The sequence below is a fragment of the Neovison vison genome, chromosome 12 (genome assembly GCF_020171115.1).
Source record: "Neovison vison isolate M4711 chromosome 12, ASM_NN_V1, whole genome shotgun sequence".
Taxonomy (NCBI): Eukaryota; Metazoa; Chordata; class Mammalia; order Carnivora; family Mustelidae; genus Neogale; species Neogale vison.
Window position 1 is genome coordinate 36,338,710 of NC_058102.1, and position 14,382 is coordinate 36,353,091.

Sequence of the window (14,382 nt, forward strand, 5' to 3'; positions counted from 1 at the left end):
TTGCTGAGGCTAGGACTTCTAGTACTATGTTGAATAGCAGTGGTGATAATGGACATCCCTGCCGTGTTCCTGACCTTAGTGGAAAAGCTTTCAGTTTTTCTCCATTGAGAATGATATTTGCGGTGGGTTTTTCATAGATGGCTTCGATGATATTGAGGTATGTGCCCTCTATCCCTACACTTTGAAGGGTTTTGATCAGGAAGGGATGCTGTACTTTGTCAAATGCTTTTTCAGCATCTATTGAGAGTATCATATGGTTCTTGTTCTTTCTTTTATTGATGTGTTGTATCACATTGACTGATTTGCGGATGTTGAACCAACCTTGCAGCCCTGGGATAAATCCCACTTGGTCGTGGTGAATAATCATGCTTAGCGAAATAAGTCAAGCGGAGAAAGACAAATATCATATGATCTCCCTGATATGAGGAAGTGGTGATGCAACATGGGGGCTTAAGTGGGTAGGAGAAGAATCCATGAAACAAGATGGGATAGGGAGGGAGACAAACCATAAGTGACTCTTAATCTCACGAAACAAACTGTGGGTTGCTGGGGGGAGGGGGTTGGGAGAAGGGGGGTAGGGTTATGGACATTAGGGAGGGTATGTGCTTTTGGGTAAATTGGAAGGGGAGGTGAACCATGAGAGACTATGGACTCTGAAAAACAATCTGAGGGGTTTGAAGTGGCTGGGGGGTGGGAGGTTGGGGTATCAGGTGGTGGGTATTATAGAGGGCACAGCTTGCATGGAGCACTGGGTGTGGTGAAAAACAAACAAACAAACAAACAAACAAAAAGTCCATTCCCTCCTGTTACTGCAACTGGTAAACTCTCCCAAATCAACTGCAAATCAGCCAACTGTTTACTGTTCTGGCATTCAGTTACCCCTCACTGCTAGCCCCTAGGAAACTGTCTCACTACTTTTTGAGCTCACTTATGCATAAAGAGTGTATCTATTTTATTAAGCATATCTAAATGTATTTTAGTAGTTTTCTGGCTACTGAGTCTACCTACACAATTTCATTAATAGCATTTTAGTGGTCTCTTCAAATGGCTATGTAATAATTTCAGGTATTTAGTCTACCATCTTTGGTAGAAAATAAAATATTATTTCTTCTATATAATTATAAGATACTTCTCTATAAATTCATGCCAGAATTAATCTCCTGACCTGCTCTATGCTTTTTTTAGGAGTCATTTATTTTTATTAATATTGAAGAGAGATTAGGTGATATAACTAAAATAGCACAGATAATAGATTCAGTTTAGGATTGAAGCCTAGTTCCACTACTTATTATCTTCTTATTATCTGGATAAACTCAGAAAAATTTACTTAAATAGTATGAACAATCCTCTCTAGTGTAAAATAAGACATTAAGATTACTTTGTAACACATAAAAAGACAATTTTTCTAAGTCACCATAGTAGAATACCGGCAACTTCTTATGCTTCAAAGTAACACCATATCCAGGAGAATGTGGCCTCCAAGGTTGCTTTTCACATAGGGGGTGGCCAAATGATGGCTCTGCTGCTCTCATGGAATGATTTCTAATTAATATGAATTCCAGGTGACACTAATTGACACACATGCAAAGCCTTACATAACGCTGGCTATTTGGAAAGAATCAGACCCCGTTCCACAGTGTAGTCAATTTGGGGCTAATCGTGGTTTACAGAACATAATCTTTACACAAATATTGTTACTGTGACAAATTCATTATGTAATCTATATTTGGGATTCACTATTTCTATTTTTCCATTAAGTTACATCAAGGATCATGACATACCACATTTTATCGATGGCAAACCCTATAGAAATACATTTGACTACAGGTTCTACACAGAGTTCTGACAGTGATAACCATCTGACAGTGGTTACCTCCTAAGAGTCTGAGTTAACTGACTGAGACCCAGGACCTTAAACTCTATCCACCTCAGTCTGCACGAAGAAAACCAGCGTCTGAAGGGTGAGGAAGGAAGGTAGTTACTCACTGTTAGAGCTAGCAGTTTCCCATAGGTAAGGTGAGCAGGGATGTGGTCAGTCTTAGATCTCAGTGATTCCATATACCAATGCTCTGCTTCAGGGAGTTTGCTTAATCGCATGTACGCTTCACCTGGAAAGAAAGTATGAACATTAACCTGAGGATAGAGCTTTCCAACAGCTGCAATGGAGTCACATCATGTTTCCCTTCCATAAAATGTCAGATGTTGTGGCATGGACTTTCACCCATTATCTCATCTGAGTCCCAAAAAGTCATCAGAATTTCCATTTTACAAATAGGAAAACTTGTGTTTGGAGAGATTAAGTGAAATGGCTAAATTTAAAAATTTAGTAACTAATAAAGCTTTGGTTTTTAACCTAGTAATGTTAGACCACAAGCATAGGCTCTTTGTCTTTCTCTTTTTCCTAAAGACAGGTCTGGGGGTGCCTGGGTGCCTCAGCTGATTGAGCGTCCAGTTCTTGATTTCAGCTCAGGTCATGATCCCAGGGTTGTGAGACTGGGCCCCGCACTGGGCCCCGCACTCAGCTTGGAGGGGGCGGTCTGCTTGAGATGCTCTTCCACTCTCTGCCTCTTCCCCCACCCCATGCTCTGGTTCTCTGAAATAAATCTTTTAAGAAAAAGATAAGTTTGTTCTTTCTTATGTACAGCTGTTCTTTTTTATTCACATTTATTCCTTTAGAAATTCAAGTATTTAAGTATTCAAGTATTTTTTATCCTCATTTATTTCTTCAGAAATTCAAGTATTTATAGAATAAATACTAAGTAGAGAGAAGTATGACGACCTAGACAAAGAGATTAAGGTCCTGCCAAGATTTACAACATTGTTGAGAAAATAAGATTAGTTGGAGGGGTGAGAAATACTTTGTATTAAGCATTGGTGCTAGATTTTTTTCAGAAATCATTTGCAGGTTATATTTTAATAAAATTTCTGAGTATCACTTGGAAAATCCAGTGAATATATAACAATTATTCAGCATGCCCAGTACTATGTACAAAGCTAGTCTGAAGACTTTAAGCCATCCATTATTATTTCCAAGTTATGCAAATGTTACCTGTAAAAGATCATTTCACTAACACAAGCAAGAGAAAAACAAAAACTAAAAAACTGGAAATAAAGCCAAAAGTCTATCAGTTCTCTACTTTTTATTACCCTTCTCCCTTATTTGCTTATAGTATGGAAGAATATTTACCTGATGAGAATATTATATTTTAAGTTGATTTGTGTATTTAAGTTAAGCATTATAGTTTTAATAACCACTGCAAATATAGTTGGTACCTCAATTTCTAAGAACAGGTAATAGACTGGTAACCTGAATTATTTGCCAAGCAGACCATTTATAGCTTAACTAATCATAATGATGACAGCTTATTCCATTTAGAGGCATAATCAGAGGCTTTTCTTAAATGTATTATCCACATTGGCTATACATCTTTGCTTCAAAGGGAGAACTAGCTTCCTTTTATTTAAATCATTTTCTCTTTGTTTTACCACAGTGCTGTCAATACAGATATGTTTCATGTACTGTTGATTTGAGTCTCCTGACCTTTTGAGTGCCCTTTGCTTGGCTCGTTAGTAAAAAATACTGGTGACAAATCTGTAATATGCACAAAATTGTACATACTACTCACACACATCCATGTATTTCTAGTTCTTGGAAAACTCTACTGTCATGAAAATGATAGTTGGAAATGTTTTCCTTTAATCTAAAACTTAAAATATGTTTGCATTTAGGAATTTGATTAAACAGAGTATTTGTGTGCATGGCAAGAAATACTGAACCAAAGACCAACAGAATGGAATGCACAATAATGCTTATGGTGGTGGTAGGATTAGGCTTGAATTTTTTTAATTTCATATTTCTGTTATTTTGTATTGTTATTAAAATATCTCTATAAAAATGAAAACACTGTCAAATAGATTTTTTCTTTTTTGCCATGTTGAGCTAACAAATGTTTCCCCAAAAACCCAAACAGTAATTTTTTTTTTTTGGGGGGGGGGAAGCAAACCATTTTTTCATACTACAAAAATACTAGGTATGATTTATGTAACAAAAATGCAATAATCCCTAAAGTATAGATAAATTTAAAGCAACTAATGGCAAGTTATACCTAAATATTGATCTGTACAGTGGATTCTAAAGTAGTAGAGGGACGCCTGGGTGGCTCAGTTGGTTAAGCATCTGCCTTCGGCTCAGGTCATGATCCCAGCGTCCTGGGATCGAGTCCCACATCGGGCTCCTTGCTTGGCAGGGAGCCTGCTTCTCCCTCTGCCTCTGCCTGCCTCTCTGTCTGCCTGTGCTCGCTCTCTCACCCTCTCTCTCTGACAAATAAATAAATAAAATCTTTAAAAAAAAAATAAAGTAGTAGAAAACACAGACTAAAGTCAGAGTTAGAATTAAAAGATGGGAGGGATTAGAGATTCTGTCTGGAATCAGCCTGAAATGCCCGTTTGTGTCTTCAAGTGCTCACAGGTCAACTTATAGGAGCTGTACCATCATTACCGTTAACATAACTTCTACTTTTCATTTCTAAAAATTCAGCTAATTTGTAAAATAGGAAACAGTAGGTATTCACTACAAAAAAAAGGTGAGAGAACCCCAATTCCATAGTGTTTTAGACTGAAATCTGTATATTTAAGTTGTTGACTGAAGATCATTTCACAAAGTGTTCTATTTTTCCCAAGTCATAAATCTATTATTAAAAGCTATTTTGAGATGAAATACTAACTTGCTAAATAATTAGTGGCTGGCTCATTTTCTTCAGTAATAATTCACATTTGAAAAACTTGTAAGATGGGGAAATATGAAAGGGCTGTAAGAAATATAATGTAATAATGCCTTATGGCAGTATATGAAAAATGTAAATGACCAGCCTACTTAGGTACTACCCATTATCTCTCAGAAAAACTTCACATAATCATTCACTGTATCTCAGTAATAACCATGATAATCGTTCACTGAATGTTTATTATGAGTTAAGGTAGCGAGCCATAGGGGGCGCATGCCTGATTTATGAGCACCTATTCCTCTCAATTTCTATCTTTGGGCATGTAAAATGTTCTCTCACTCAGCCCCACGAGGAGCCTTCACACATTACTCCCATTCAACTACCACTAACTAGCGGTTCAGATTTGGTTTGCAAGATGAAATGATTTCCAATCTCTGTATTAGTTGCTTTATACATGAATCTCATTTTTTATTAGTGAATGTCTTTCCCTGGGTTTTATAGATGAAAACATTCAGAACCTGGGTGGCTGAATAAAACACACCAGGTCTTTAAGGTTGAAAGTGGTAAAGCTGGAATTCAAACCCAGGACGACCTGACCTCAAAGCATGCTGCTTTAACCTGCTGTAGGGAACAATCACAAACTTGTCAATTTCCAGGCTCAGGGGAAAAGTATACTCTTCCTCACTCCTGGAAAATTGTTTTCTAGCTTGTGATACATTCCCCATCAAGATAATTTCACTGTGCCTTGGGCTTATCTACAGAATTAAAGGAATAAGGAAGAACAATAATAATCTATAGATGACCTTTAAAAATGCTTCTGCTGCATATGTTACTCAACTGTTAAAGAAGAGAATATGGATCCTAGGAGATGCACTTGAATTCTACGGCTAATCTTAACACAAAAGCAGCCTATAAAAGTGGTAATACAATCAAGATGCAAACCTTAAAATGCAAGAAAAAGATAATGGATGAATTTAAATGTGTCTTAAAAGTGACTCAATAGGGGCACCTGGGTGGCTCAGTGGGTTAAGGCCTCTGCCTTTGGCTTAGGTCATAATCCCATGGTCCTGGGATTGACCCCCCCGCATCAGGCTCTCTGCTCAGCGGGGAGTCTGCATTCCCCTCTCTGCCTACTTGTAATCTCTGTCAAATAAATAAATAAAATCTTAAAAAAAAAAGTGACTCAATAGAGATGTAGAGAACAAACAATATATTATAAAAGGAACTGGATACGTACCTACCACTGAAAATGTAGAAGCGCCACATTTCTCACTTCTAATTCGTACTAGGGATTAGAGGACTCATTTTATGGATGAGGAGGAAGGCTCAAGAACTACAAATGACTTGCTCAAGGACAGTTAATAACCCTATTCTAAAAGTTTTGAACGGCTCTAAAGCCCATGTTTTTCTCCAAGGCATCAAAAATCAAGCTGCCTACCATACAAAGCTGATTATTTATCAAATACCTACTAATGTCTTAAACATATTTATATTTTATTATCCCTACGCTGTAATTAACATCAGTCTCATTTCACAAATGACGAGACTGTGGCTCATTGAGATTAAGCAACTTGTTCAAGGTTCAAAACTAAACAAATGCCAGATTCAGGATTCAGATCAGTGTTCTCTCTAGCTCCTTCTACTGTACCATTCTGTCCAAATACTATTAAAAAAATAGAGAGGAGATAAAATAACTGCAAAAAGTGCCATCAGTGGATTCAGTTTTAGAAGAGAAGGATATATATGTAATCCCTCAAGCTTGATTAAAATATTAAAATCATAAAAATCCCATGAAGAAATGGCCACAAGAAAAGAAAATGTTACATTCAATAAGAAAGGAAGTGAGAAAACTTGATCAGGAATAGAGTAGGGGGAGTGGCCTTAATTTAAGTCATCTTCTCTGGTGCTGTAATTCTTCTTAACTTAGAATAATAGAAAAAATGTTTATAGCATCCAGGAGGAAAGAAGCAATGAGGACTATTTTTCCTTCTCATCCTGGAAAAAAAAAAAAAGACATAATAGAGGCACTTTCATAAGAATGAGAAGATCTGCTGTGATGATGTAGTGATCAAGTTCATCACCCAGATTTATCTTCAACTCACTTGCAGACAAAAGGGATTTGGATGTCTCCAGGCTGGCTTCAAGCAGATATAAACCAGTTTCAGATGTAGAACAAATAATGTCACTCTTCCTACCTAAAAAGCCCTAGGTCTAAATAATGCAGGAAAAAGCTAACTCCTTAAAGGGAAGAATGCTGGATTATTGATGATGTAATAGCCCAGATTTCACTGATTCTCATGTTTCAAGTTACTGGACAGCTCTGGCTTGCAGATAAAGAATAGAGTATGCAATGGGACATACTACTTATACCTGCTAGAGTTACCTTCTGTTTCTCCTGTCCCTGCTCAGTAGTATATTTCTGTGTGAAAACTCAGTTTAGATTCTCTATTTTTTTTTTTTCTGGCCATTTTACTGAGATATAATTAACATACAACCTTGCCTAAGTTTAAGGTGGAGAGCACAATGACTTGATTTCGTATGCTGTGAAATGATCACCACAATGAGTTCAGTTAACATTCATCATCTGGCATATAGTTTTTAAAAAAGAAAAACAACATTTTCTCTTCCTGTGATAAGTACTTTCAGGATCTGCTTGCTTAGCAACTTTCAAATATGCCATACAGTGGCATTAATGGTAGCCATCAGGTCGAACATCACGTCCCTAGTACTTATGTATCTTTTACTGGAAGTCTGTACCTTTCAACTGTTTCATCTAATTCTCCTATCTCCCATTTCCTTATTTAAAAAAAAACTAATAAAAATAAAAGTCCCCAACTTTTGTGACCACGTTTACCAAAAGTGATCATGCTTTACTCAAATTTATAATAATTGAGTAGTTGTAAATGTTTCTTTTTACTCTTCAGTGCTGTCTCTCACACCAATTTAGGGTAATCATCATGGACAATGCATATGATGGTAAGCATAAAGATTAATTAATGAGATATTATTCATTTCTACCTTCACAGTACTTACAGTCAAGTGACAATGAAACATGTTTTTTAGGTTTCCAAAATTTGATGTTCAGGGCACATCAAACAACACAAAAACTTTCTAGTACTTATACTTCATTTATTTTGTGTTTAAAAAGGTAATTTCAGGGTGCCTGGGTGGCTCAACCAGTTAAGCATCTGCCTTTGGCTCAGGTCCTGATTCAGGGGTTCTGGGATGGAGATCCGTGTGGGACTCCCTACTCAGCCCACCAAAATATGGTACCAATTTCACTTCCACAAATATTATATAAAATGAACAACTTTCCTAAGTCCCCAGGAAAATGAGATTGTGATACATTTTTAAATGTCCCTTTGAAAAAGAAAAAGAGCTATCAATTCAATTTTATTTAATTCCTATATTTTTACAAATTTTTTCCACAACCTTTTGGCCATGAATATTTTTTATTTGCAGGTCCTTGTTTTTTTTTTTTTTTGATAATTTAAAGCCATTTTTCAACTAAGATATATACCTTTCCCTTTTGATATGCAAAAGAAGGTCAAAATGGTTTTTCATGTCAGACTACTTTTTTTTTGTTTTTTTTTTAAATATTTTATTTATTTGACAGAGAGAAATCACAAGTAGACGGAGGCAGGCAGAGAGAGAGAGAGGGAAGCAGGCTCCCTGCTGAGCAGAGAGCCCGATGCGGGACTCGATCCCAGGACCCCGAGATCATGACCCGAGCCGAAGGCAGCGGCTTAACCCACTGAGCCACCCAGGCGCCCCATGTCAGACTACTTTAACTTTTATTTATGCAAATTATTTTCCTTTGTAGTTTTGTCACTGCCTTTTATGCATAAAAATTCTTTATCATAGGGTCATATATTCTAATTATCTAGCTTTATTATTAAAGTTAGCTACTTATTCCATATGAAATACATCTGTCATATAATGTGAGAGAGGTCTAATTTTATTTTTGCAAGCATCATTTAATCAATTGTCCCAATCAACTCTGTTTCCTCACCAACATTTAATTTTACATTATCTAAAAAAAAACTGTAAATTCTAATTGTGTGTAGTGTGTACAACACTACTCTAACTACTATAGGTTTTTCTGATATTTTCATATTGGGTAGAGCATGTCTCTCCCATTATTTTTTCTCTATCCTTTCTTGGCACTATTTTCCTGTTAAGTCTACCAAATAAACTTTAGAATCATTTTGTCAAATTTTTGATAAAATTCTTTCTGGAATGTTTATTGCTATTAAACTATAGTTTATGAATCAATTTAAAAGGGAAATTTTTAGAAAATTGAGTTTCCCTATCCAAGTACTCAGTTCTACAATGTATTCAAGGCCCCTCCCTTTAATTATTATTATTAATAAGAAAATATTATTTTTATAATATTCCTGATCTCAAACCAGACTGGGAGATGTGTCGCGCCAGACACAAAATCCTACATTTCTTTATCTGTCCTCCAACCTAAGTTCAGAAGCCTCTGGTTCCAAAGAGTCTTGATAAACATCTGAAAAATAATTGATCCAATTATGTACCAACTTAAGATTTAGATGTGTTTTACCAAGCATGTCATTGAAGAGAGCTTGTTTGGAGGTTCTAGCAGGGGAGCGCAGCTACTCGTATACCCTTGACCGAAGAACGGTCCTCTCCTCTATCGGGGATGGTCGTCCTCTTCGACCGAGCGTGCAGCTTCGGGAGGGACGCACATGGAGCGGTGAGGGAGGAAGGGGACACCCACCTAGCCAGCCAGATCAGCCGAATCAACCCTGGCGATCAATGGGGTGACAGATGTCGCAGCCAGATCACCCTCACATCCATGTCTTGTCATTGAAGAGAAATTTCCAAGTAATTTCTTTTTCTAGAATCTGTGGTCTGACAGAACTGTATGACATCAGGAGCCTATTACATCAAGGGTTTAACTTGCTGTGATTTTAATTCTCACTTTTTACTTCTCTGTGTTGGCATTAACATAGAAACCTTAGGGAGTCTGGCTTTTTTATTTATATATATCATAAACTTGCTATAATGACAGGTTGTCAAATTTTGTGAATCTTTTACACTCCCACTCCAGTCCTTTCCTCGGCCTGATCTTATCCTTGTAAAATACTACAGTCCAGTTGCCTTAAATACATTAGATCTGATGGGAAATGCTCAGTAGCTACTGTACAGAGCAGGAAAAGATAAAGAAAGAAGGTGGTTACAGAAATTAGAGGCTGTTTTGTATTTGACACCAGATTTCAACAATTATCACTTTTTCCACCGGGGTGAAGGGATTAGAAGTAAAATGAAATACGAGTCTAAATTAAAGAGGGTCATGAAAAGGTTCAACATGTTAATGCTTCACCAAGTCCTACTGCATCCAACTTAAGAAGAAACCTGTAAGCCAGAGAGGTTTAGTTATAAGCAAAAAGAAGAAATGCACAGAAAAAACTGAATACACATCTCATTAAGTTAAAAAAAAAAACAACAACAAATCATCAAGAAAGCGTTTAAACCTCAGTGAAAGTTAAAAGGGTTCCTAATTTCTAGTGTTACGGTCATATACAGGAAACATCTGATATGCCATCAAAAGTTAACTTGGAAAAAAGCCAGGAGCCTGTGTCAATATTTCTCTACATGCAACTGGGGATCCTGGAGTTGCTTAGGCTAATCAATCCCCTTTATGTTTTCAGGGAAATAAATCACTAAAAATAATCAACAAATATTGGAGCCAATCCTTTTAAATGCTCAGAATTTTCCAAAATATAGAAAATGAGACTGTGTACGTTTTCATGTGCATGTTGGTGGAGGTGATGATCACCTCCCCCAAAATAAATACTGTCTTCAAAAAAACTACTGGAGTAAGTAAAATGGCTTAATACAACTCAAATAATTAGGGATCAGCAGAAATACAAGGAAGTGCTAAAATAGGTTTTAAAATCGAAGTTTACACTGGAAAATGCTAAAAGAATGAATAAATGTTGTACAAGCCTTTAAAGAATTAATGAAAATAATGGTATTTGAAGAAATAAGACTTGAATATTTGCAGGAAGATGTCAGAAGAGTATAATTACAAGCATTTTCAGATTTACACTTATCTTCTTGGGAATGTATTTCATATGTATTTCTGGATCAAGCAATATGTCTCTACAATACATAATGAATAATTTATTTTATACTATCTTTTTTATATGAATAGTACTTGCTAAGATATGTGAGGAACTTAAAAATTCACCCTATTTATAATGATTATTTGAAAATAAGATTCTACAATAGCTCAAAAACTCCATGACCATATGTAACATGTTGGCAAAAAAGACTTGCATTCTGGAAGAAAACTTTGTATGCTCTTTTTTAATTCTTTATTGTTTGAGTATAACAATAGATTCTATCAGTGTAGATAAAATTACAACTAAGTAACAGCTCATTTGGGAAGTTAAAGGATTGATTTTTATGTAGAAAACAGTCTTTCCCTACCTCTTAGGAAAAACAGATACAAATACATACACAGCAAAGTACATATAATTACTAATATATTTAGTTTCATTTATTTTTAAGTAAATTTATTTATTTTTAAAGTAATCTGTACACCCAATGTGGGGCTCCAACTCACGACCCTGAGACTAACAGTCACATGGTCTTCCGAATGAGGCAGCCAGGCACCCCCAAGTAATGTTTAATTTTAAACTTTATTTGTATTACTTGACTATTCTAAATACATTCAACTTACAGTTTCCTTGACACTGACTTTCAAAATTGTATCCTTTATAACAAGATTTTCTTCTTACTCAGTATTATACCTATTTCACCTAAATGTTATCAAAACTGGCATCTTTTAAGAATGGCAGATTTTGAAGTCTAGTTAATTTCCCAAATATAACATCACCTCAATTTTTTAAAGAATAAGCTAATACATATTTATTTCTGAGTAAAAGATTCACTTCATGGATATTGCCCAATAAAAGAGTAAAATATATGTGGGTTTTTTTTTTCCCTCATTCCTACTAAAACACCAGAAAACATTTTTTCAAGGAGAAATAGTGAAACTCTGGAAATCAGAGAATAAGGATATGATTAGGCTTTAATTTGAGTGTATTCATTTCCTTATAACTCAATTTAAAAATAAAGTTTTGAAACTTCAATCTTTTCCTTTGCCACTAAACTGGCAAAAGTATGAATTAATGTAACAGGTGGGCTCATGTGGTTTTAATAGCAATGAAATATAATCAACTGTCTCATATCATATTTCCAGGAAAGCAAGTGACATCTAGACCAAGCATGATTCTTAGCAACTCTACTATTGGCATGAAAGTGTTCAAACTCCCCATAGGGACCGTATATCTTCTGGTCCTGCATTTAATTGAAACTTTAAACAAAATATATTACCTATTTAATGCAGCTGAACTAGATGCTGGCCTCTGTAGTGTACAGACTAATGCCTTGCAAATTAATGTCTGTAACCACAGCACACAATGTAAAATCTGTACCAAGAGTGAATGGTAAAAAGAAGAAAATTAAACCACTGCAGTTTTATAATGTAAAATGAACTCTGAGAAAAAAAAAAATTACAGATTCTGAACATATATTTTATATATTTATTCTTTTGTGAAACACAGCCAAAAGTTCATGATTTCCTTATTTCCTTATCTTGTTGGTTCCATATCTAAAATTGCTCAGGTTTATATTTCACTTTTCTGGACTCATAAACTACACACCTAATAACTGATCTCCTTGTCTTGTCCTTTCTGACAATGAAAAAAATCAAAGAGACTTATCTTAAAAACTAGAAGTCCATAATCTTTTGGGAGGTACATAGATCAAGGCTAATCCAATTATATGGTCATACTCATATTTGTAGGGCTGACTCACTAATTTTCAAGAGTGCCAGTGGAAGCAATCATAGGAAAATCACCAGAACTCAAAACAGGAGAAGCAGATGGTATAAAAAGCTTAACGCTACCAGAGTGTTAATGCTTCCACACTTGAAGGATGTGAAGTTCAAATCTGACACAGTTGAAAACCATTTCTTTCACAGTCAGCATGCTAAATGCCTTGAGCAAGCCACTTAAGAACAGCCAGTCACAGAAGAAAACATTAAGCATATGAACCATCACGTCAAAAATCTATTCTGAAGATCTTGATTCTAAATGGATTCTAAAACAAGGTGAGGTGCACACACACATGCGTGCACACACATGCATTAGAATAATCCAGCAAAAATAAATGATTCAGTTAAAAAAAACCTAGACATACAGAAGGCTGAGAGAAAAACAGAATCATTTATAGCCATTCTACCAACTGAATTCAGCATGTAATGTACACTATTTCAAGTGGAGTTAGGGTAGATTTTCAAGGGAGAATTTTTACATGTTGTTTTCAGGAAGGGCATTTGACATTTTGTGTGTCAGTTCTCATGCAAGAATAAGGAATCTGAAGATCACTAGTAGCCATTTATGACACTTGGCTCTTTTATTTCATAGGTCTCTTTCTTAAAAATACAGTTCTAAAGTTTGGACCAGTTTTTTGATCCAAAAATTGCTCTAATAAATTCACTGTGTTCCCTATTCATTGTTTCTTTCTCCATTCTCTCTGACTGGCTCAATAAAATTTAAGGAAATCTCTCATAATTAAAGAGCTGGGGTTTTTAAAACAAAACTGAAAATTAAAAAGATTCCTCCCTCCTTACTAGAGAATATGAGGAGAAAACTAGAGAATATGAAAAGAAAACATCTTTTCAATTTCAAATCTATACATGTAAGAGAGTTGTTAGTTACAGGCTGAGGGAGAAAAATATATTTTCTATCACCGAGCTGGGATTTCATAAGTAATAAGGATGTGTGTTAAAAAAATGAGAAATTTTCAGGAATAAGAGAATCAAAATGGTAAGATCAAAATAAAGGGGAATAAGGCAATAGACACCAATGGATCAATATCCTGCCATTCCCATGGAAGAAAAGTACAATCTCTCTTTAACATAAAAAGCATGTTACCCATTGTAAACACATTTTCTTTTAAAAAAGAGGAAAATATAAATATGTATGCAAATTGTGACAACTAGTGTCACATTAGAAATAAAAAAGAGGATTTTCCAGTTTGGTTGGTTTGCTCCAGACAACATGCATAGCCTAAAGTTATAGATAAAATATTCTTGAGTTGGGGTGCCTGGGTGGCTCAGTGGGTTAAAACCTCTGGCTTCGGCTCAGGTCATGATCTCAGGGTCCTGGGATCAAGCCCTGCATCAGGCTCTCTGCTCAACAGGGAGTCTGCTTCCTCCTCTCTCTCTGCCTGCCTCTCTGCCTGCTTATGATCTCTGTCTGTCAAATAAATAAATAAAATCTTAAAAAAAAATCTTGAGTTAGAGTAATATAATTTTCCCTCTTATTTATAGGCATTAACATACTAAGGAAAGGTACTGAGGAGCTCCAGCCCAACTGCGAAATCACCTAGAAAGTTTCATGAGAACAGGAACCATATGGGTTATTTCATGTCATACCACTACCACCTCTGTAACCTCCACCTAGCACTTGTGACTTAAAAAATATTTTTTTGCACACAGAGGTTATTCTGAACATACCAATTATACACTGTAATGGCAAGGCAATAATTCTAGATTCTCTTACTCCAGGCAACACATTATGCCCTTTTGTTCTCAAGATCTATTACCCAGATGAAA

General features: G+C 35.7%; 1 protein-coding gene across 2 annotated transcripts in view; it reads right to left on the reverse strand.

Annotated features, from left to right (window-relative positions):
* Positions 1–14,382, reverse strand: part of TMTC2 (transmembrane O-mannosyltransferase targeting cadherins 2) — a 448,793-nt gene that overhangs the window by 138,505 nt on the left and 295,906 nt on the right. For both annotated transcript variants that reach the window (XM_044227017.1, XM_044227018.1), the window contains exon 8: positions 1,987–2,108. In XM_044227017.1, coding sequence (XP_044082952.1) covers positions 1,987–2,108 — 122 coding nt within the window. The remainder of the gene's footprint in view (positions 1–1,986; positions 2,109–14,382) is intronic.